Source organism: Phyllostomus discolor, chromosome 3 (genome assembly GCF_004126475.2).
Source record: "Phyllostomus discolor isolate MPI-MPIP mPhyDis1 chromosome 3, mPhyDis1.pri.v3, whole genome shotgun sequence".
Lineage (NCBI taxonomy): Eukaryota > Metazoa > Chordata > Mammalia > Chiroptera > Phyllostomidae > Phyllostomus > Phyllostomus discolor.
The window spans coordinates 198,578,125-198,602,888 of NC_040905.2; the positions used below are offsets into that span (position 1 = coordinate 198,578,125).

The following is a 24,764-nucleotide window of genomic DNA, read 5'->3' on the forward strand; positions in this document are numbered from 1 at the left end:
TCTGAGTGACTCATTCCCTCGCCTCCTTCAAGCCTTGCTTAAGGGTCACCTTTAATAGAGAAATCTTCTGGCCTATTCACCTTATTTAATTCATCCAATTTAACCCCCCTTTCTCCCCCTGGAGCTCCCTCTTACCTTCCCTACCTCACCCTTCTCCATAGCCTTGTTCATGTTTGAGAATCAGACAATTTGTTCAGCATGTATTTACTGGGGACCTACTGGTGTGAGGTACCATGTGAGGGACATGACCATGAACATGAGCAAGAGATTCTGGCTCTCAAGGAGGCAGACATGGGTCCAGTTCACCTTTGGACCCCAGCACTGGGCATGGGGCTTTGCAGAGAGTAGCTGCCCTCTCATTATTGAGGAATAAACCCATGAGCCTTCTCTGACTGTTGGACAACAACATGCCCCAAAGTATCCCCATTCTCCTTTCTACTAACAGGTGTTTTACTCCCTGATCATGGACATGGATAGAAACATGCTGATTCTGGGCTTACCTTGTTTTCCCAGTGACTTCAGTCTTGGAAGATAAACAAGGGAAGAGAAAGAGCCAAGGTGTCAAGGACAGTGGCATTCATTGAGCATCTTGGACAGGTCCTTTGACATGATCTATCAGCTCACCTAACTTTCAGCTTCACTCTACAAGGCAGGACTTTGTCCCACTTTCAGATGATGGAACTGAGCTTCAGAAAGGTGACTTTCTCAGGTCTTATAGCCAAGAGAGCAGTGGGGATTTTAACATAGTTTTGTCTGGTGCCGGAGCCTTTGCTGTCTACGGCCTCACCCTACAGGCAATTCCAGAGGAAGAGAGATGTCCAGAACCATCTTATCTTCTGAGAGTTCATGGAAGCTGGTTTTCAAATGGAAAGGCTGCTCCTGAAACTTGGCAGAGCAGCAGAGCAATTCAGAGCACACATTTTTTACTTAGGTGGAGGTGGAATGTAATTCTTGCTGGACCTTGCCGTGTAATTTAGAGCAATTCAACCTCCTCCAACCTCAGTCTTCCTAACTGTAAAACGGGAATGGTAAAACCTATCCCAGAATGTTTTTGTGAGGATTGGCTGGCATAAAGATGTGAAGTGCTTAGCACAGTGTCTGGCACACAGTAAGTGCTCAATAAAGTGACTGATGCTGGCTGAGGCAGGTGGGGTGTGGTGATTCTTGCACTTCCAGTGCCCTCCTCTAGATGGAAGTAGCAGACAAAAAAAAGAAAAAAGGGCCCTGGGGTGTCCCCTGTGGGCTGTGACCTTTGGGTTGCCAGTGACTCCATAGCACTTGGATCAGAACAAGAAAGATCCACAAAGTCAAACAGGAAGGCTTCTTCTGGAGCTGGAGGAGCCCTTAGGGGTCATTTCGCACAGGTGGGGAGACTGAGACCCAGAGAGAAACAGAGTTAGAGGCAATGGCTGCTTCCTGCAGCAAAGCGAAAAGGTGTCCAGGAGTGGTGGAGACGGTGTCTCCCTTCACTACAGAACAAATACCCTCTCCTGCTCTCAGGCCTGACCTTTGAGCCTCACTCACCTGTGGCTGGTGGGGCAGAGAAAGGCCGTCTGTGATGTCACAGAGCCCAGGAACTGGGAACTGAGGCTCAGAATGTTTATTAGGCATCCTGGTCAAGGTGACACTGCTGATGATTTGGCAGAAAGAGGATGATGGATCAGAGGCTGGGGCATTTTAAAGGTTCAGGGTTGTTATTGTTAAATTGTTTTACACATGGATTGTACCACTTTAGGTCCTTCTCTGCTAGGGAGGAAATGCCGTGCTTTACCAGCTGCCACCACTGTCCCTCCTCCTGTCCTGATCTCTGTGCTATGGCGACAGAAATGAGCCCGAGCTGGGCTGCAGAGATTCAAGATTCTCCCTTGTGATTACATGGGCTCACTGTCCCCGCCTCAGTCTGCTGACCGGCACCCTGAACTATACGCGTGTCCTTAATCCCTTTAGTTAGGTAAGGCAACACGCTCACAGCTTCCGAGAAATAGGGCATAGGTGGGGTTTTTTTTGGGGGGGGCATTATTCTGCCTACCACAGTCCTTAAATATTTGAATAAATGAAATAAATTCCCAATTCAAAAAGCTAGGAAAAGAACATCAAGGTAATCAAAGATTATTCAAGAAAAAGAAGTACTGAAGAGTAAAACCTGAAATTACTTACATCCAGGATTAAAAAAAAGTGGATCTAATTGATAAAATATTTTACAAAGAATAAACAAAATAGAGTACTATGTTACTTAACCAGGAAAGAGGGGGACAACATGAATATATAAAATTAGAAAGGTTAAGGGAAAAATAAACATTGAGATAAATTTTTAAAATACCGAGAGCACTTTATGTACCTTTATGCAAACACAGTTGAAAAACTAGAAGTAAATAATTTCCTAGGGAAATACAGTTTATCAAAATAGCTGCATCAGAGACAGGAAACTCCATCAATTTTTAGAGAATAGAAAAACTACCTGACCCCACCCTGCCAAAAAGAAAAGGCAGCTGGTGCAGATGGTTTCACAGGGGAAGTCTACTAAACTTTCAAAGACCAGGCAGTTCCAATGCTACATAAATTGTTCTAGGGCATGTACAACAAAAACAAACTTCCAAGGTCTTTTTATGAATTTTTTTAATTAAGCAAGTATACAATATTGATAGCTGTCTGATAAAGGCAATGCAAAAAAATTAGAGACTGATACCACCTATTGATACAAAACTATTAAATACGATATTAGTGAACTGACTCAAACTTCATTTTATGAAAATAATACATTATGAGTGGGTGGAATTTCTTTGTGGAATGGGAAGTCAGTGAAATAGGACAGATTTTTTCCTCCATAGGTGCTGAAAAAAAAAGAAAAGGAATTTGATGGGTATTTTCTTAATAGGATATATCTCTACCTCAATCTCTTTAATCTTAAAAATGAGCTTCTTTCTTAATGGGCAAACACTAGAGGTATTTCTCTTAAAAAACACAGATATCCAGTATCTCCACTACTTAACATTGTACTGGTGGTATTAGCCATTGTAATTAGATGAGATAAATTAGAGATTTAAGAATTAGAAAAAGAAGGAGCTAAAGTATCTCTACTTGCAGATGGTATAGTAACATTCCTGGTAAGCATAAGGGAATCAATAACAAAACTAGCTCAAACAATGGCATAATTCAGAAGGCGGGCAATACATAAAATAATAGTTACCTCAACAGTGTTAGTATACGCAAGCAGTAACTGGTTACAGCCCTAAGGATAGAGGAAAAACCCCATTGACAATGGCCACAGAAAAGATAAAATACTTAGGAATAAATTTAATAAGAAATGTGTCAAATTTACACAAAGACCATTTAATAATAGCCATGAGAGACGGAAGAGTAGGTTTGAACAAATGAAGAGTCATTTGCGGACAGAAGGAATCAGCACCATAGGGGTGCCAGATTAGAGAGAACACAGACGTGACTACTGCATGCAGCTGATGGTCTTGGATTAGATCCTGAACTGGGCGGAAAAGGAGCTGTAAGACTTTTGTGGGACAACTGATGAAATTTGCATAGTATTGTATCAATGTTGAATTTCCTGCTTTTGATAATTGTACTGCAGTTATGTAAGAGAATGTCCATGTTCTTAGGAAATACTGAAGACTTTTAGGGCACTGGGACATGTTATGCACAACTCACTCTCAAATAGAAAAAAGTTAGAAGGAGAGAAAGAAAAGAAATGGGGATGTAAATGAGAAATGTCAGCAATGGGCAAATCCAGGTAAACAGTGAAATGGGGTTCTTTGTACTATTGTTGCAACTTTCCTTTAAGTTTGAAATAACAGGTATCTCAAAATTAAAGAGATAAAATTAATGAAGCTATCAAAAAGTTTACAAAAGTTGTTCCCAGTTAGTTAGATGTTAGGTTAGCACATTTAAAAATGGCAAGACATTTTGGAAGAGACACTCCCAGGTAAGGGAGAGGGAAACGAGAAGAGACACAGTCCTGTGACGCGACCAAGGACTTTAATTGGAGGCAGCTCCTCCCGAAGTGGTTTTCTCAGGAGCTGAAGTGACTCTTGCTGGTGGCGCAGGGATGGCTCAGACGTCTTCTCCTCCTTGGGGGAGTTTCCGAGTCAGTCTTCATGGCCCCTGTTCACCTCCCTCTTCCTCCTGGAGTCACTCCCGCAGCTGTGTGGCCTGGGACACTCGCACGAGGTCCCCAACTAGAATTTTCAGGGTCTCCCAATGAGGCATGGCTGGAATGGCCAGTGATTCTGCGAGTAGCGGTCTAGGTTTCTCTTGTAAAAACCTCTTTGGGGACATTCTGTATTCATATATGAAAGAGAAGGAAACAATATGGGTGAAGCCTTTGTGTTGGGCCAGGCTGGACTGTGTTGGTGGTCCCCATCCCTGATCCTGGTCTGATTCTGGAATACTGTATGGGCCACATAGACTGCAGCCACGGACTTCAAAGTCATTTGTGATAAGGACAAGGCCCACTTCCCCAGGGATTCCCGGTCAGTGTTAGGACCCTGACCGTCTGTAGTGGGTTGTGCATGGTACTCCGTGGGTGCATTCAGTGACAGTAGGGGGTCTTGCTAAGTGCAGTGTCCTGGAAAGTGGGAGAGTTAGGCCCATCCTGGTTCTGACCATGCTGCCACTCCCTGGTGGACTTTTGGAAAAGTTCCTTCCCCTGTGGACCTCAGCCTTCTCTATACAATGAGACGTGGGTTTTTAAATTGGGTTTCAAGCAGCCCTTTGGGGAGTGGGGAGGGCAGAAGGAAGGGGGGGTCTAGCTAGTGGGGCTCCCTCCGTTCAAGTAAAGCAGAACCCTTTTTATCTCTTACAGCAATTGGATTTTGTGTGAGATTTTGACTGCAAGCAGGGTTTAGCTCTTATGAGAATTCTGGAATGACTGGGCTGGTTGATCCTTAGCTCAACAGCTAGCCTCACAGGGTGGTTGTAAGCTATGTGACGTCATCAGGACCCTGCGTTGGTGCCCAGGAATGTGGCTCTGTTTCTTCTTCCTGGACTGTGCCCACTCTCCAGGACTGGGCTTGTGTCCTTCCATGACCCAGAGACATGTCACCCCCATCGAGCTTTCTGACTGCGCTCAGTCCATGAGCATTTTCTGACACCGTTCACTTGCCATCCACCTGGCTGCATTTGGGGGAACAAAACTGGTGTAGGCCCTGTCCTGGAACTGACTTCTGGTGCCCGAAGCAGACATTAAGCTAATAATCACACAAACCACACAGAGGACAAAGCCACAGGACCTAGAAGGGAAGTGTGAGTGTGTGTTCTTTCCTCCAAGCGCTGCTCCTCATGAAATTCCCAGCTGGGAAGAGCACACAGGCAGGTCCTTACCGCCTTGGCCCTTCTCCAGCGTGTCCTATAATATGACTACACCTTCCTGATGGGAGTGATCCGTCTCTCTTGTCACTGCACTTAATGTAGCTCAAATATCAGTGGGGTTTGGTCATCAAGACAAGGCTCCCTCCCCCAGGGTTCCCGGTCAGTGCTAGATCCCAATTTGGAACTCACCCTCAAAATCGCTGCTGCTGGTGGAGTCTTTTTCTGGATGGGCCAGGGGTTGTCTCAAAGCCAAGCCGGAGGCTTTATTAGCATACTTAGGATTTTGTTGGTCCAGCTGAAGCTTCCTCACACCTGGCAATGACAATTCCATGTGGTCACATGGGCAGGCTCCAAGGAGATGGTGGAGGGGAAGGCATTTCAAGTACCCTGAAGCGGGTGTGCACAGCCCATAGCTGCTTAGTTACGGGATAGGGAGTACCTGGATCTGCCTCTAGTCTTCTGAGTGCTGCTATCATAGGCAGGTGCTGGATTCAAAATACAGAGCTCGGCAGAAATAATGCTCCTTTTTATTACAAAATCTTTTGTTACAAAATCATAAGCATGCAATTCTGCAACATAACAATATCACACTCAAGTACGCCATTTGACATTTTACATAAAGTGTGCAAATTAAATCTGTGAATTGTCACACCCATATTATTACCCTACCAACCACACTCAAGCAGGTCTTTCTTCTGCCAGACACTACATATTCTTTTTAAAACATAAAGTGTACTATTTTCCTGTTTATAAATGTAATGCATATCCATCATAGAAAAGCTAGGAAACATTGAAGACTATGAAGTAGGGAAAAAAATGCCCCAAATACCCCTCCCCTCAGATATGATCACAGTTCCAGGCTTTTCCTATGCATATTTCTTACACAGTCCATCACATCTTATACATTATGAATGCATTTTACTTTATACATTACATCACAAATATTTTCATGCCACTGAATTTCAAGAAGTGATGGTGGTATAATTCTCTATTTTATGGTTAATTCAAGGTTTATTTAACTGCTGTTCTATTGTTGGTTGTTTAGACTTTGCAAATTTCACTACTATAAATACTGTTACGTGAACATTGTTGTGTATAAGGCTTCGCTTTTCTATACTTCTGGATTCCTAAAAGCATGATGTAGAACTTCATCAATGGACTGAGCTGTGTTTTGTGATAGAATAAGTAGTTCTGTCACTTTTTAGCTGCATAACTTGAGCTGATTGCTTCACCTTCCTGTGCCTTTTTTCAAATCTGCAAAATGGTATGTCCATTTTGGATAATCATGTCCACTCCTTAATAGTTATTGCAGGGATTTAATAGTAGCACTTTACTCGCGTGTAAGCTCTGGAAGAGTCGAGGATTCATCTGACCACAGCTGGGACCCTGGTGCCTAGACAGTGCCTTGCATGTAACAGGGGCTTATTAATGATCATTATTATTATTTGGGAAAGTGTGGCTGACATTTTCAAGTTTCTTGGTTTTTATTGTGAAACGACTTCCAGGGAAGTATCTCAGTGACCCCCCAGTATAGATTTCTGGGAAAACATGCCATGAGAATATTTTCCTGCCCTTGAACTGTCCCTTCTCTGAGTAGGACTATGCCAGATGCCTGACCTAGCCTTGCCCTCATCCCTCCCAGCAAGTGCCTGCCAGTGCTAGCTTTGCCTGAGCTTGACAATACAGCTTCATTTTTTTTCTGTCTGAAATTGTTGATTTTGACCTCTAGTCTTCTCCACGATGACCTTTGTCTTGGATCGTCAACAGGGTGGTAATCATAAACTTCCTTCTCTCTCTCTCCCCTTGTACATGGCTAGTATGTGTTCCAGAAGCCCTGGCTAAAGACTTTCCATAAACGAGAAACACACTTTCATTTTGTAAACATTGAGAGTTCAAGACTTGTTTGAACAGCAGAGCCTATCCTATCCTGGCCAGGGCTCATATAGAGTTTCCCTTTGTTGACACTTGTTGAGTGGCTACTTTGTGCAGTCCTTGTGCTAGGTGCTTAATCGTTTAATCCTCCCATTGATCCTGGAAAGTAATGACACATTTTGACTATGCTCATTTGACAGGTAAGGACACTGAAGCTCGGAGTGAAAGGTTAAGTGACTTGCCCGATTCTGCAGCAGAGCTGATTAGAACTAGTCAGAGCCCTCAAGCCAGGGATCTTAACCAATGTGTAATCTTTAAGAAAGTGCTTCCAAAACTACAATATACATTTAGATTGACCTGAAGGTTCTGTTCAAATGCAGGCTCTGATCCAGTAGGTCTGGAGTGGGGTCTGAAAGTGCAGCGCTAACAAGTTCCCAGGTGATGCCAATATTGTTGGTCCATGGATCGCACTTTTTAAGTGCAAGATTTTAAGCTCTATTGTTATTGGCCTGGGTGCATGACCACCCAATTCCTATCTCATTTTGGGTGGGAATTATTCCTCAGAAGCTGAAGGAAATCTAAGGGTGTCTCAGCAGGAGAGGGATGAGCACAATGAGGTCTAGAGAGGCCAGGCACCTTATCTGGTACCTACCAGTCTGCTGCTCCTGGGTTTCACTGGGGATTGTGGAGTCATCCGTGGAATGGGGCTCCTCACAGTCTCTGCAGCATAAACAGAAGATCTTCGAGGCCAGCTTCCGGTGGGCTGCTGTAGGAGGAGAACAAGTGAGGGCCATGGGTTCGGGTCTGCCCTCCAGATGCCCATTGGAAATTTACTGCAATGAGGGTCATATTGGGTCAGCCTCTCCCAAAGTATGATAGCCTTCCCCTCTCCCAAGTCTTCTGGTGTTCCCCATGGCCAGCAGGCCCAGACCTTACTGCCTAGGTTGTCCTCTCTTACGGCATTTCCCCAGTTCTTACATAATTTCCTTACCCATGGAAAGGAGTCAAAGCCTCTACTCTGCCAGCTTTGCCTTCATGGCTGCCTTGTTGAATCAGCCGATCTTGAATTTGAGCCCAGGTCCCTGGGCAGGGCTGTTTCCTAAGTAAACATAAGGCTGTAGCTGAAAAATGCCAACCCTTTACCTGTGCTCACAGTCCAGATAGGACCCCCCCATACAGCACACTCCCAGTTCACGCAGACATGCAAAGAAGCACGTTCAGCTTCCAGGCAGATCTGTGTTCTACCCCATTTCCAAGTGTCTGTTCTTGGGTAAGTGCCTGAACCTTCTTGAGTCTCGTTTTTATCATGGTGCCTGCTTCACTGAATATATATTAAATATATATTGGTGCCTGCTTCGTTAAATATATTAAAAATGACCCCTGGGGAACTAGGCATACAATAAGTGTATCCATTTCCCTTCATGTGGCTCACTGGCTCCAAATGATTCCAGCTGGTGTGGGCCCCGTGAGAACAGGAATAGAAGCACCGTCTTGCAGGTATAGGTCCTGGTTCTACCACTAACTTGCTACATGGTTTCAGGTAAGTCCATGCTCGTCTTTGTCTCAGGCTCCTCATCACCAGTAAAAGGAAGTTAGGCTAGATGCTCTTCTCAAGGATCTTTCTAGTTTTGATGGTCCAGAATGAAAAAACCTTGTTTTTGTCCCAAACTCCTTTGTCTGTGTAGCTGTCTTTGTCTCTGGGCTTCCTGTTCTCACACGCCATTTCTGTGGCAAAGCCCCCTTTTAGGAAATTGTTATCAGGTTTTGGTTAACATCCCTCACAACAGCCAGTTCACCGTGTGAGTTATCTCATTCGTGGGCACTTGTTTCTTGCCTTCTCTCCTCCTGTGTACGACCTGGGCCAAACCACCGTCATCTCTCGCCTACAGTGTGGCAATGGCTTCCTAACTGATTTTACTTTCTTTTACCCTTGACCGCTTAATAATTGATACAAAATCTTTAACTTCCTAAACATAAGCTACTCAATATGGCACAATCTATAGATTGGGTTACACGTATCCAGGCGACTAGACACATACAGATGTTCTCATTGTGAGGTTTTCCACATGATTCAAGCTCTGACACCCTTCACTAAGCTCTCTTTAATGAATTTATTTTATTTTCTTAGACTTTTAAAACAAATGGTAATTTATAGTAATTTATATAAGGCAATTAGATCTTTTGTTTTGGGGATGCACCATGTAGCAAATATGCTTGCCATTAATATGCTTATTTTTCTGCTGGCTTGCTTTAGTTTCAATTTTCTTCACCTACGCTTGTCTCCTGGGGTTTTGCTTTGTGTTAGATCGGCTCATATCTGTTGAATACAGAAGAAGTATTATTTCACAAGGAAGGAATGGAACAAGCTCCCACCACAAGTTGGCCCTGGGAACTAATGGTTGGAGGGCTGTTGGGCAGGTGATCAATTTGTATCAACAAAGTAATTGCTACAAATTTGCCTTGAATCCCTCAAAACCCTCAAGAGCACAGTTCCTGTCTGGTTCAATCAATGAATGAAGCCCACTGCAGTGAGCTCACCTTCTGCAGTCAGTGATTTCCAGGCTGCTGGTCACAGAGCCTCTTTTGGGCTCCCCCCGACCCAGGAGTTCGAGACTCCGCATAAGCACACACTTTTGATCGACCGTAGTGTATTCTTTCCTGTTTCTCATGGTCTTATTTACACGAAAGTTGCTGCCTCTTCCTGGAAAAACTCCTGCTTCATATATACACTCTCACTATATGTACTCTCACGTGTTTATCTTAATAAATGGCAACATTTCACTAGACGACTTAGAACGACAACGGCCAGTATGGCAAACTTCCAATGTCAAAAATAAGAGATTTAAGGGAGTCTGTAGAGAAGAGAGAAAGCAAAAAAGACCAAACATGTAATAGAAGGCTCTTTTTGATTGATAGGCTCTGGCGTCAAAAAGGAAGCAAAGAAAACAAAAAGATCTCACTCTTACTCAAACCTTCTGAAACCTACTTTCTTCGCATCTCTCTCTCTTTCTCCACCTAGCTTTACCTCTACCACCCACTCACATTCCTCTCGTTCCTTTCCCTAACTGCCTAAGTAAACTTTCTTCATCGGCCATTTCTCCAGAAAAGAACAATCAACATTGCACAATATCTCCCTAAAACCCCCCTACACCAGAAAGTGGATCCACAGAGGTTGAATTTAAACTCTGGGTGAGAGTTGAGTTGAGGGCAAATTTAGGATAATCTCAAATTTCAGACAGAAATTTGCTGTGTAACTCAGAACTCTGGTAGTTACTCTGTTACTTATTGTGCTGCACTATCACATTTGTGCCTGATAGTTCACTTAATTGTTGATCTTTAACAATGGGGAAAATATTTAAAAGCAGCAGGATGGAAAAGACCAGAAGATTTAAGTAGTGCACCTATGCATACAATTTAAAAAGTAGACCTGAGAAGGTAAGAAAAACAGGAAACACACCACATAAAACTATTTCAAAAGGCTTTCTCTTAAGGGTAGATTGTGCAAAGATTCAAAATTGCAAACTAAATCAAGATGAATCAAGAGGAGATTTAATAGACTTCAAAACATTTTCAAAGAAAATGTTTCAAAGAACATTCTGGGGCAGAACAACAGCTTAAGGGAGACTTTTCCTCTCTTTTTGCAATGGACTCAGACCTGAAATAGGAGATTTAGGTAAAATTAATTGGAATGGGAGATGCCAATGTAGATCTGATTGTTTTCAAAGAGTCCTAAACAATTAACTGGAAATCAAAATAACCTTAGGGCTTCTTGGGTGAAACAGGACCTGAAGTCCCTGTTCTTAAAGAATATGGAGTGTGTAGGTAAGGACACTTGTATTTACCCTGAGCAGAACAACCGTTGAAAGAACTCCTATTCCATATGGCAGAAGGACAGCTGTCCAAATCTGTCCAGTGATGCAGCGCTGAGGAGACCTTATCACTCAACACTTTCCTGTCCTCCTTCTAAACTCCCAAGGGGAACTGTCAGCTAATACAGATGGACAATGATACTGATTGCTTGTTCACACGGTCTGTTTCTTTCTTTCTTTTTTTTTAAAAGATTTTATTTATTTATTTTTAGGGGGGGAAGGGAGAGAGAGAGAGAGAGAGAGAGAGAGAGAGAGAGAGAGAGAGAGAGAGAGAGAGAGAGAGAGAGAGGCATCAATGATCAATGTGTGGTTGCTGGGGGTTATGGCCTGCAACCCAGGAATGCACCCTTTGGTTCCCAGCCCGTGCTCAATCCACTGAGCTATGCCAGCCAGGGCTACGGTCTGTTTCTTATGTGGAAACCAGACTGACGCTTCACTGACGGTTAGGACTAAGACTGATTTTTCTGTGTGACCAATACTCAGACCACTCCAAGTGTATGACTCCCCAGTATCCTCAGTGGACTCTGTCTTCTTACATAGCATCAGAAGAAGTAAACCCTTCCTGTGGCTATCCATAACCCAAGTGGAGCCAACTTCTAGGGACAGGAGTCTCCACAGGAGCTGGACAATTCAAGGTGTTCATTGTCCCTCTCCTTGGCCAACATAATAGATAATCCAGACCACGTCCTAGGGCACAGCTGACCAATAGACAATTCTTAGCTCAAGAAACTATGGATATTAGAGTACCTTTGAATTTTTATTTTGGCTAATCAGGAGGAGCATGCACTGTTTTGCCAGCACTTCATGTTGTTCCTGGATGAATACCACAGCTGAGGTTAATGCTATCTAGGCCCAAAGAAAAAGCAACCTGGCTGGCTAAAGTAGACCCAGGGAATCATTTGAAACTTGTTTTGGTCATGCCTGGGAAATCATGGGTCATGACTCTGGAGTGCCTTCCAGATGCCTCTTAAAATACTTCACATTGTTATTTTTTGTCTCATCATCACTCAGTGGCCCAGCAGTCACTGGCTCAGCATATGACTCCACAGATGAGTCAAAGACAAAAACAAAAAGATGACAGTCCAGCTGATACTGAAACTGAAAAGTTCTCTGTAAGTGGACAGATGGAACTTCAAGGAAAGTTGATGACAGTGGTGAAGATCTGGACAATCCCTGAGGGTCTCTCCTGCAGCTTTGGACCAAAGGGGGAAGACAGAGACTGAAAAAGAAGCTTCCACATCCCTAAGTGAAGACAATTGCTCTGTAATCTTCCTAATGGGTAGTCACCAGAACCTGTTTTTAAATACGTTTACTCCATTAATGAAACGTTGCCTCAGTGACCATTTTCCTGAAAGGAATAGACACCTGAGAGTAGTTACACTTTCACAGCTGACAGCCTCCTATTCTAAGCACTCCTGCCTCTGAAGTCCTCCGTGTTCACAAGCTCAACACTTCCCCAAGCGCCTACTGTATCCACCATTAGCTCTGTTCGGAGGCCCCTCTGTTCGGAGGCTTTGCCACGGAAGCATAGTTCTCATAGTCTTGTCTCACATATTGAATGGAGGTCTCCCCCTCTAAAGCAGCTTATGGATACGCAATTATTTTGGAGATCATTCCATATTAGCAGTGCAGCTGAAGTTTTAAATGTAGGTTTGTCTGAACCTAGTGCTGACGCTTTCCATATTTTTATTCCATCCAGAAATTTCACCAGAAAAAGAGGGGAGCGGACCACTTTCTCCTCTGAGTGTTTATAGCAAAGACTTTTGAACTTCTGAACCCTCTCCAGAAATGCAAAGGCTCTTAAGGGAGAGCAGTGTAGACATATGAACACATTCTTTGGGGTATAATTGTTATTAAAGATCTACCACACATTAACTATGAGATTTAGAATTTACTTCCTTGAACATCAGTTTTCCTTTTTAAAAAGATTTTTAAAATTTATTTATCTTTAGACAGAGGGGAAGGGAGGGAGAAAGAGAGGGAGAGAAACATCAATGTATGGTTGCCTCTCACGTGCCCCCTACTGCGGACCCGGCCCACAACCCAGGCATATGGGGTGACCCTTTGGTCTGTGGGCCAGCACTCAATCCACTCATCCACACCAGCCAGGGCTGAACCTGTTTTCTAATTTGTGGAATGGGAATGGTAATAACAGTATCTACTCCAGAAAGTGGTTGTGAGGATCAAATAATGATGGAAAGTGCTTAGCACAGCTTTCTGGCACATTGGGAAGGCTCAATAAATATAAGTGCCCATGTTAATGAAAATGTAAAGTTAATGCTGGCTAGGGAGGGCGGGGTGGGCTTCTTGCACTGCCAGTCCCCTCCTCTAGATGGAAGCAGGAGCCAAGAAAAAGGGCGCTGGGGTATCCCCTGTGGGATCTGAACTTCAGGTCTCCAGTGACTCCACTGGACTTGGACCAGAACAAGAAAGATCCGCAAGGTCAAAGAGGAAGCTTTCTTCGGGAGCTGGAGGAACCCTTAGGGGTCACTTAGCACAGGTGGGAATATGGGGGCCCAGAGAGAAAAACAGTAGCGTCAAGGTAAGTTAGTGCATACTTACCTTGGAGCAAAGCAAAAAGGTGTCTGGGAGTGATGGAGGCGGTGGTGTCCCTTCAGGTATAGGACAAATACTCCTCCACCCGCTCTCAGGTCCAACCTTTGAGCCTCACTCATGCAGCTCCTCAAAGCATGGAGGAGGCTGGCTGTGATGTCACAGAGTAGGGGAACCAGGGAATGTTGGGGGCAGGGGAGTGTGACTGGGCTGCAAAGCCAGGGAGAAAGGAGGAGGTCTGATGACTCCCTCTCCAGCGGTCCTTCCCTCTGTCCCCTCAGCCATACCCTCTGTCATGGGGACACTGGAATAGGGAGTCCTTTGGTGCCTCTTCTGGAAACATCTCGAGGATGGCTGGGCTGGAAGGAGGCAGAACAGCACTGGACGCAGAAGACCTAGGTCTGAATTCTGCCTCCTACATCCGCTGTGGGGTAACCTTAGGCAAATGGACTCTGTAGCTGGGTTTCTTTAAAATGGGAATAATTATAACAATTACATGTCCTCCATATATCTTTAGGATTAAGGGAGACCAGGTAAACATGTACCATGGTGCCTAGCTGTAGTAAACATAAAAAAAAAATGGTCGTTAATAATGTGTGAAAAAATAAAGTGGCATTCTGTTCCCAATCTATTTTTAAGAAAAAGGGGAATCGCTTTTTATTTGAATCCTCACAAAATCTCTCACCATCTGAGACACTCTTTCAATTCCTTTATTTAGGACAACCAAAAACTATCTGGGGAAGCCAAATTAGGTTAAAATGTTTTCAATCAGTGCTATCTTTGGATGCTCATAGACACGAAAGAAACAGAAGCAAGCACAGTTCAGCAGTTTTGGAAGTCATGGGGGGGTGGGGTGGGAGGTAGGGGTTGAGGAGCTAGATGGACATGACCCAACCATTATATTACATGTAGTTGATGATTGGTGAGTCAATCTTTGAAACCTCCTTGGAAAGCAATATTAATATTCCTAGGTGGTAAAATGAAAGGCTCTCGACTCTGGCTGCATGTAAGACTCATCAGAGGTATTTTATAAAGAAGGCCCTGGGGCCTAACGTCCAACACATTAGAACCCAGGGAAGGGCCCGGTGGAGCTTGGGCGCCGGCGTTTTTACGAAGCTGTCCAGGTTCTTACACAGCAGCCCCTCCTGCTGCGCAGTTCGGCTTTCCGAGGTTTCAGTTATCCACCGTCAACCGTGCTCTGAAAACACTACATGGAAAATTCCAGGAAAAACAAAACAAAGCAAAGCAAAACAAAGCAAAACAAAGCAAAGCAAAACAAAACAAAACAAAACAAAACAAAAAAATTTGTAAGCTTAAATCCTGTGCTGCACTGGGCAGGGTGACGAAATCTCGCGTGACCTGGCTCGCGAGTCGTTGTCCCCGGGTCCTGCGTCTGCACGCTCCCTGCGCTGGCACGCCGCCGTCCTGTTCGTCACGTAGCAGCCGCCCCGGGTTGGTTTCCCAGGCGCAGTAGCCGCCATGCCGGTGCGTGACTCACCCTGACCTGACCTCGCGACGGCCCCCAAGTGCCAGAGCAGCCACGCCGGCGATCTGGACGTGCCAAAGCGAAGCCGAGGCCGTGAGCGTGCTTCCTTTACGTGCAAAGGTGACAGGTCTTGACTTGAATAAGAAAAAAAAAAATGCGGACGTCGCTATGGTCTATGGGAAGGACGAATCTTCTGCTCATGAAATTGCGAGGAAGGAAAAAGGCCGGGTTGCCAGTTTTGCGGTCGTACTTCGGGCTGCAGAAGTGTGGCCACAGCGCTCAGTGGTGAGTGCTTCGTTAAGCCAGAAAAGACCTTCCGCTCGTGGGTGGGAGACACGAGCAGAAAGGAATCAGAGGATGGACGGCAGTGGGCTGCGGCACACGGCCCTGGGCCTGCACGGAGACTTCCACGCGTGGTCCCCTGGTAGGAGTGACAGCGCCTGCCGCCGACTGCACGCGAGGGACGGCCACACCGGACCAGGGACGGGTTTGCCTTTGTCATCTATCATCATCATCATTATCATCATCATCATCATCATCACAGGAAGGGTGAGTACACAGCAGTGTCATCTACTGAGAGAGAGACCATATCACATAATTTTTGTTATTACAGCCTATTAATTTTCTATTTTATGATTAGTTGCTGTTAATCTCCCAACGTGCCTAATGTATACATTAATCTTTGTCATAGGTACTCCTATATAGGAAAAACGTAGTACATATATAAAGTTCGGGACTGTCTGTGGTTTCAGGCCCCTGCTGGGGGTCTTGGAATGGAACCGCAGGGGGCCGCGGGGACTAGGGCGTGCAATCAAGCCCGGAAAGTAGTAAATTAGACGGTGGAAATCATTAATTATACCCTGAAGCGGGGGTTCTCCGCTCAGGCTGCGCTCAGGGTTGCTGAGCAACTTGGAAAACTGCCGTGCCAGGGTCCACTCCAGGCCGGTAACATCACTGTTTTGGGGCATTGGTCGTTTTTTTACAGCTCCCACGTGACTTTTCCCCCTTTAAAACAATGGAGATATAATTTACATATAACATTGTAAAAGTTTGAGGTATACAACATGTTGGTTTTTTTTAAAGGCTTTTCAGTTTCTTCCCTTTTTTTTAAAGATTTTATTTATTTATTTTTAGAGAGGTAAGGGAGGGAGATAGAGAGAGAAACATCAATGTGCGGTTGCTGGGGGCCATGGCAGGCAACCCAGGCATGTGCCCTGACTGGGAATCGAACCTGCGATGCTTTGGTTCGCAGCCCGCTCTCAATCCACTGAGCTATGCCAGCCAGGGCACATGTTGGTTGCATATATTTATGTACTGCAGTGTGACTACTATAGCCGAGTTGGCTCACACCTTTATCATGTCACAAAATCATCATTTCTTTTTTTGTGTTGATTTTAGATCTCTTCTTCTCTTAGTAACTTCGAATACAGCATGATTTTAATTTGCAGCCGTTGTTGAGGACCACTGACCTACAGAGCAAATAAAAAAAAACCTGTACATTTTCTTGATGTTATATGAATGGATCTTTTAGCTTTTCAGGGGCAGCATAATACATGAATTCAAAAGGTCATTTTTCAGATAACTTAGAAATGAAGATACTATACTCTGGAAACCTGTGTTAGATAAAAACTGTGAAGACGCTGGTGTTCTAGATGTGTGTGAAGTGTTTGAATGAAATTATTTCAGAAAGGGGGAGAGTAAGGATAGCAGTATTTTCAAATTAATATATTTTACCAAAATATACCATTTTGAACAAACATCACATATTGAATCCTTGTAAATAGATGCTTGTAGATGCTTGGTTATTTCACTCTTAGTACTAAACACATATATTCAAGCTGACCGAAATACTTTTTTTTTTGCACGGGAAACCTGGGACATTGCCTTTGTTTGGAGTGGTTTACCATTCTAGCATATAGGTTTGGCACGCTGTTCAAGCATTGCTTCCTTCCCTTTGGGTCTGCGGTAAGAGACTAATGAGCAGGTTCCTGCGCTAACTCCTGGTCCAGTCAGAGAATCATGAAATGTTGAACACAGGCACTGGCCTAAAATGAGAGGGTAGATTTCGAATCTGGTTATTCCACAGCATATGGGCTCTGGGGTCAGACCGCCTCAGTGAGAGAAGCGCATCTCCCTAACTTGCGGGATGACCTTGGCCATAGCCATTAACCCCTCTAATCCTCAGTTACCTTATCTGTAAAATGGGAATAATAATAGTGTTGATATGAGCAGTAAATTAAACCAGTCATGGAATGCTGTAAGTGCAGTGCCTGGGAGAAGAAGCATTTAATAAATGTTTCTCCCCCTCTCCCTCTGCCTCCCCTTCCTCCTTCTTCCTCATCCTCTTCCTCATTGTCCTCCTCCTCCTCCTCCTTCTTTGATGTTGGGAGTTAAGGATGAGGAAGAGTCGGGCTGAAGCCTACATGTCTAGCTTTCAGATCTATGGATGTACAATTAGAGAATTCAGAAAGAGAAGCAAATTTTGAATAAGGATAAACTTAGATTTAAAAAAAAACTTTATTTAGAAATAATTATAAATTCACTGGAAGTTACAAAGAAATGTGCGGAGAGGTTCCATGAGCTCTTTACCCAGAGTCCCCTATGTTAACGTCTGACAACACTAGCAATATCAAAACCAGGAAATAAACATTGGTACAATCCACAGAGTTTATTCAAAGTTCACTGCTTATACATGTACTCATTTGTGTGTGTGTATGTGGCTGTATGCCGTTTTATCACATGTGTGGCTTCATGTAACTGCCATCACAATCCAGACACTTAACTACACCACAAGGCTTCTTTCTGCTTTATAGCCACACCTACCCCCTCACCCCACCATCTCTAACCCCTCGAAACCACTAATCTGTTCTTCATTTCTATGATTATGTCATTTCATGAGTGTTACATAAGTGGAAACATGCTGTATGTATGTATCATTATGAGAGTTTTTCTTTCACTCAGCATAATTTCCTTGAGGTCCATGGAAGTTATACATAGAGTGTTTCAATAGTTCATTCTTTTTTGTTGCTGACCCATGACATGGATGTACCACAGTTTGTTTAACTGTTCACCCACTGAAAGATACTTGAATGGTTTCCAGTTTGGGGCTGTTACAAAGGTAGCTGCTATGAATATTTGTGTACTTGTTTCCATGTAAAAATAAGTTTTCATTTCTGATGGTAAAATGCCCAAGAATGCAATTTCTAGATTGAGTGGTAAAATCATTTTTAGTTTGAAAAGAAAGTGTCAAATTATTTTCCAGAGTGACTGTGCTGTTTTAAATTCTCACCAGTGGTGTATGAATCATTCAGTTTCTCTGTATCTTCTCCATTCTAATAGGTGTGTTCTGGTATCTTAATGTTATTTTAACATGCATGTCCCTAATGGCTAATGAAGCTCAACATTTTTTCACATGCTTATATTAGTCACCCATGCATCCACTTCGGTGAAATATCTCTTTATGCCTTTTCTCGTTTTCTTCGTTTTTTAAAAAGATTTTATTTATTTACTTTTAGAGAGAGGGGAAGGGAAGGAGAAAGAGAGGGAGAGAAACAGCAATATTTGGTTGCATCTCACACACCCTCTCCTGGGTACCTGGCCTGCAACCCAGGCATATGCTCTAACTGGAAATCGAACTGGTGACCCTTTGGTTTGCAGATCTGTGTTCAGTACACTGAGCCACACCACCCAGTGCTCTTTTCCCACTTTCTAATTGGATTGTTTTAAAAATTCAGTTTTTTATGATAGCTTTATTAAGACATAATTCATATACCATAAAGTTACAATTTAAAGTGTATAATTCAATCGTTTTTAGTATATTCATTGTTGTACAACTATCACCACTATCTAATTCTGAATATTTTTATCTCCCTATAAAGAAACTCTACACCCATTAGCAGTCACTCTCCATTTTCTCTTCCTTCTAGCTCCTGGCAACCACTAATCTACTTTCTGTCTATGGATATGCCTATTCTGGACATTTCATATAAATTGAATCTTACAATATGTAGCCTTTCGTGTCAGGTTTGTTTCACTTACCATAATCTTTTCATGGTCCATCCATGTCGTAGTATATATCAGTTCTTCCTTTTTATTGACAAATAATATTCTACTGCATGGATATACCACATTTTGTTCATTCATCTGTTGATGAAGATTTATTAATATTTTGTTTCCACTTTTTGGCTCCATGAATAATGCTGCACTAGTTTACAATGCTTCCAGCAATGTGTGAGGATTCCAATCTCTTCATATCCTTGATAGTACTTGTTATGGTCTGTTTTTAAAATTTTAGCTATCCTAGAGGGTGTGAAGTCTTGTATTGTGGCTTTGGTTTATGTTTTCCTAAGGACTAATGGTGTTGAGAATCTTTTCATGTATTTATTGATGATTTATATATCTTGTTTGGAGAAATGTCTATTAAAATCCTTTCCCCTTTTTAAGATTGGATTATTTTTCTTTTTTGTTGAAGTTTAAGGGTTCCTTATATATTATAGTACTAGACTATTTTCAGATATGTGGTTTGCAAATATTTCTTGCATTCTCTAGATTATATTTTCACTTTTCTTGGTGGTATCCTATGAAACACAAAATGTTATAATTTTGATGTTCAACTTAACTATTTTTTGTTGTTGCTTATGTTTTTGATGTCATACTTAACAGACCAATGTCTAACTGAAGGTCACAAAGAGTTACTATATATTTTCTTCATATGTTTTATAGTTTCAAGTCATACATGCAGGCCTATCATCCATTTTGAGGTCCACTTCATTGTTTTGCATGTGGATAGCCAGTGGTTGCAGTACTATTTGTTGAAAAGACTATTCCTTTCACATTAAATGGTCTTGGTATTCTTGATGAGAATCATTTGACCATAAATGTAAGACCTTAAATTCACTGAGCATGACGCGTTTGATGTAAATTAAAGTCAAATGAAGGTTTCTAGAAAGATTAAATGCAGTATGGAATCTGGTAGGTGGTACTTTTGGTCCCAGTTCTTTACTGCTGCCTGTGGGCATACCTCATCCATGGCATCATCATGGGCAGAGTATGTTTTCCTGCTTTTCATTTTGGATTTGACTAAGTGACTTGCTTTGGTCAATAGTCTGGAAGCAAGAGGGACAATATTAGAATTTCGAGCTTAGGCCTTAAAATGCCTTGCATGTTGCTATTTGTGCTCTTGTTCTGTCGCTGTCATGAAAGAATGTGTCCCCTTTAGTCCATTAGTCCCCAAAAGAGGACGAGAGATGTAAATCAGAGTCACTCTAGACAAGCACTCCAGCTCAGCCCAGCTGAGGTCAGCCAACCCCTGTGCAATGCACAGACAAAAAGGAATGATAACATGACTGTTGCTGCTGAGTTTGGCGATGACTCGTGGCATTGTGGTGGTTAAGTGAGACATAGGGCATGAGGTTTCTTTATGCATAGAAAGTGCTGTCCACATCAGAGGAAAGATCGGGAGTGCTCACTCCACTTTGGTTCAGTCCTCTCCTGTTTGAACAAGAGCTCTAATCAATTAGAGACCCTGGGATTTTTGCTAGGTATAGGCATTAATACAATATTTCCCCAAAGCTGGGGGCACAGTCCCCTCGTGGGAAGTGAGGTCAAACATGGGCATGGTGCTATATAGCGTAGAATTCCAGAATGAGATAGTGACTCCCTTTTTAGTCCTTTCAGTTACTTGAGTGGAGAAATCCAAGAGAAGCCCTACCCACTCTGTCATATCTATAAACAGTTGCCAATCTCCCTTTATAACAAAAAGAACACGGGCTGCAGGCTCAGAGTCTTTGGCAGGTGACATCATTAGACCAGAATTTAAGCACGATATTTTGTTTTTAGTATATTTATTTTTGTGTTGGCCTTTTCTATGTATGATAGTGATATGTGCATTTTATATATTTTATTTATTAATTTTTAGAGAGAAGGCAGGGAGGGAGAAAGAGAGGGAGAATAACTTCAACGTGAGAGAGAAACATTGATTGATTGCCTTTCATACGCACCCTGTCTGCAGACTGAACCCACAGAACTCAGGCATGAGTCCAGACTAGGAGTCTAACCAGAAACCTTTTACGTTGTGGGATGACACCCAACCAACTGAGCCACATCAGTTAGGGCTGTACATTTTAGTGTAGTCGTATAAAGAAGGGGAAGGAAGGGACTAGACACAGAACATGTATGAATGACCCACAGACATGGACAACAGTGTGGTAATTGACTGTGGAAGTGGGGGCGGGGGAGGTGGGATGGGCAGAGGAGGGCAAAAGGGGAAAAATTGGGACAATTGTAATAGAACAACAATAAAAAGAATGAGATGGCTTTAAACATATTAAGGAAATAATAGTAGAGATACTAGGCAGAGCCACAATGATATGTCAATAAGTGGAGTTTAGGAAATAGATTTGAAGTACAACCTATTATGGAATGAATTTGTTTTCTTTCTAAGAAGCTTGTGGAAGGGCATCATTTTGGATGTAAACTCGTCTCTTTCCATACTTTTTGAGCTGGAAATTTGGTTTATTCTTTCAAAGGATTTCAGCATCTCAATTTCCAGGAATTCTAACCACTGGACTCCTTTCAAAGCCTCACAAATAAAACCTTTTTGTGACTCTTACATAATTGATACTTAAGAACCTTTTGGAAAATTCCTCCTCTGTAATCTCACATTCTAAAATAGGCTTGACTTTTGGACTGTTCCTAAATAGAAACATATTTTTCGATTACACTTGGAGACAAAGAAAAAAATTTCCAGTATCACTTTGAGACTTGTGGGAAAATGGAGAGAATAAAAGTTTCACTGTTCTCAGTGAAGGTTTTGGTATTGAAATTTTGTCACATTGGCTGATTTCTGAGTGTTATGGGATGGGGAAGGAGGAAGGGTAAATACTGTCACCAGTCATTTAGTATGTCCCTTATTACTCAGATCTGACACTAAAAGCAAAGGCTGCAGCCAGAAGACCAAGCTCGTATCACTGTGTATGCTATGGTCCTGGAGAACATCTCTGAAATGCCCTGGTTTCTCTGAGTAATCACTGAATCATCTGTTTGTTACAATGAAACTTCGCAGTGCCATTAGTTGCTGTGGGACAGAGCCAGAGAGCTTCCTTCAGGGTCTTCTTGGGTAGCAACGGGAAGGGCTTGGGTTCCAAAGAGGAGATTCATGCTCCTTTGAAAGTCTCCCTTATGAGAGGGGGGACCACAGAACAAAGAATGTTACAGAGCAGGTCATTTCTCAGGAACTCCTGATGGGAAGTCCCTCTTAGTGTGGGATTTTGTTCATACTCCCTCCTTTTTGGGAGAGTGGGTAGAGGAGGAAGGAGAACCCGCAGGCACTGTAGGGTAGCATGTTATCCAGAACCCAAATGGGCTTCCCCCATTCCTTCTAAGAATGTTTTCCCCTTATCACCAAGTCATTTGGTAGGTCCATGGCCCAAAAGATTATTCAGCCTTAGGCAGATTTAGACTTCTGCCTTTCCTACCCAGGGAAAATCACCTTTCTTCTTTGAGTCTCATTTGCTCATCTCTGAAACGAGACCCACAATTCCCGCCTCGCTCAGGGCAAGGAGGACCAGCGTGTATGAAGTTGCTGGTTGGAACCGCACACCGTGTGGCCTATTTTGGAAGGATACCTGTACCTTCCCTGATGTCACACCTGTCTGCCTTCATGCAGCCAGCCACCTCTGTGTGCACTCTTTGGAAGATTTTGTGCTCAAAAAGCTCCATCATATTACCTGATTCAGGTGGGATGGGTTAACCTGACTGGATGATTAATGGGCACTAGCTTGATGCCCTCCCCTTTATTTTACTTTTTTCCTTTGTACAGCAATTACGAAATGTTTATTATGTCTCATACTACACACAAATCTCAGCACAGTGCCATATATACATGGTGGATGGCCAAAAATACTCTAATTGGATTTGAGTGAGAATTTATATTTGTTGTTGCCTTGATGCTTGGAAAAAGTAAACAGGAGCTGCAGGAAAACATACTTTCATAAAGCGTCAAGCTTTAGGGGGACAGAAGAGTGTAACCAGGCAAAGGACAAAATCGTACAGTTAAAACAAATTAAAAATCAGTTGGGAAAGAGATTCAAGGTTTCCAAATCAGTAGACTTACCTACTGCTGTATCCACATCCCTTCTTCTGATACTTTCTGCCTGCTGATGAGCAGAGGAGAATCATTGGACAGGACGGTGCATCCATATGTGACATCCACCAACTTTGCCATCTCTCACATCTGACGCCTGAATACTTGTCTTCGGTTGTCTCCCTTTCTGGACAAATTTGAAGCTGCTCCTTGTAAAGAACGGTTGGAGAAGAGCAATTTGAGACTCTGCCCTTTCTGTGATGACTCTTCATTTAGCCTTATAACTGATTTCTAGATAGCTTGCTAACTCCCCGGGGCTATGGAAGAGATTATTTCTTAACTCTGCTCTGATGAAACCTTAAAAAGTGAAACCCAACATTGTCAGAAGCCAATGAAGTCAACAAATTCTCTGGCTTTGGCAGGGATGCTGGAGCTCTGCAGGAGAGCTTCTGGACTTCTTCCATGGAAGGGAGCCCATAGGATCCCCTCACCAAAATATAGGCAGGGATCATTTTATGGGTAGTCAGCACAACAGTAACATTTATGAGTTGTCTATGTGCCAGGCCTTGTTTTAAGTGCTTGTTCTGGAGCCATGGCCTAGGATGAAATCCCAGCTCAGCTGTGCATCAGCTTGGATGACTTGAACATGTTATATGGCTTCTCTGTGCTTCAGTGTCTCTGTCTGTAAATGGGATCACATGTCCTAACTTTCAAGGTTTTTAAAAGCTTCTTTGAGACATTGAACTAAAAATTCTAGATATAGAACACTCAATATAATGCCACTGTTGTTGTTATTCATATATTTCCTACAAAATTCTGGGCTGTCATGAATTTTATGAAACGTTTTGCTGGCCCTGAGGTGCAGTGTCATTATGAATTATTTCCCCCATGGAGAGAGATGCATATTTGACTTTTAAAGTAAGATGATTTCTGAGTTGTAAATTAAATGACTGTGATTTATAGAAGTAGAATAATTTTGATCACAAATTCAATAACAATGATTTCAAAGTAGGTAAAGACAAAACCATAGACCCAGGGTTATTTTGGTAGATATTCTTATAAACTAGGTGACCAAGATTTTTAATCTATAATATTTTTAAGTCTCATGATATTGTCCCAACCTATAAGGGAGCAGGTAATTTCTTTCATCACAAAACTATTCAGTCTTACAGAAGGCATTAATCAGATTTTGAGCAAAGGCTTCTTCCCTCTATAAAGTGCACATATGAGCTATATAATTTGATGGTGGTAAATTGAGATGTATTTGTTTTCTCACTCATACAGGGCCACGTATATGACCACTCCCTTCTTCAAATCTTTTTGATTCTCATGGCTTCTTTGTACTGGGTCCAGGGTAGGAATTGAGGAATACAATTACATCTTTGTTCTCTGACCACTACTAGGTGCTGAGGGTTATGGCTAAGGTCAGCCTTAGAAGCTTCTAGGTCCTCAAAGCAGCCACTTCTATGGAACTTGAGAAGCAGGAATGAAAGAGCACAGTTGGATTCCTTTCTTTATCTGACACAGGTTTGTGCTTGCTGTTTGCCCTTTTGTTCACTAAATGCTTTCAGACGGAAGGGGG

The 24,764-nt window shown here is 42.8% G+C and overlaps 1 protein-coding gene across 1 annotated transcript; it reads right to left on the reverse strand.

Moving 5' to 3' along the window:
• Nucleotides 1-3,555: 3,555 nt before the first annotated feature.
• On the reverse strand, nt 3,556-7,985 carry TEX48 (testis expressed 48). Its single transcript, XM_036020129.1, has 3 exons — nt 7,828-7,985; nt 5,509-5,735; nt 3,556-4,300 (listed from the first exon to the last, which is right to left on the reverse strand). Exons 1-3 carry the CDS (start codon nt 7,983-7,985, stop codon nt 4,197-4,199), a joined length of 489 nt encoding a protein of 162 aa, XP_035876022.1. The 3' UTR covers nt 3,556-4,196.
• Between the last annotated feature and the right edge of the window lie 16,779 nt (nt 7,986-24,764).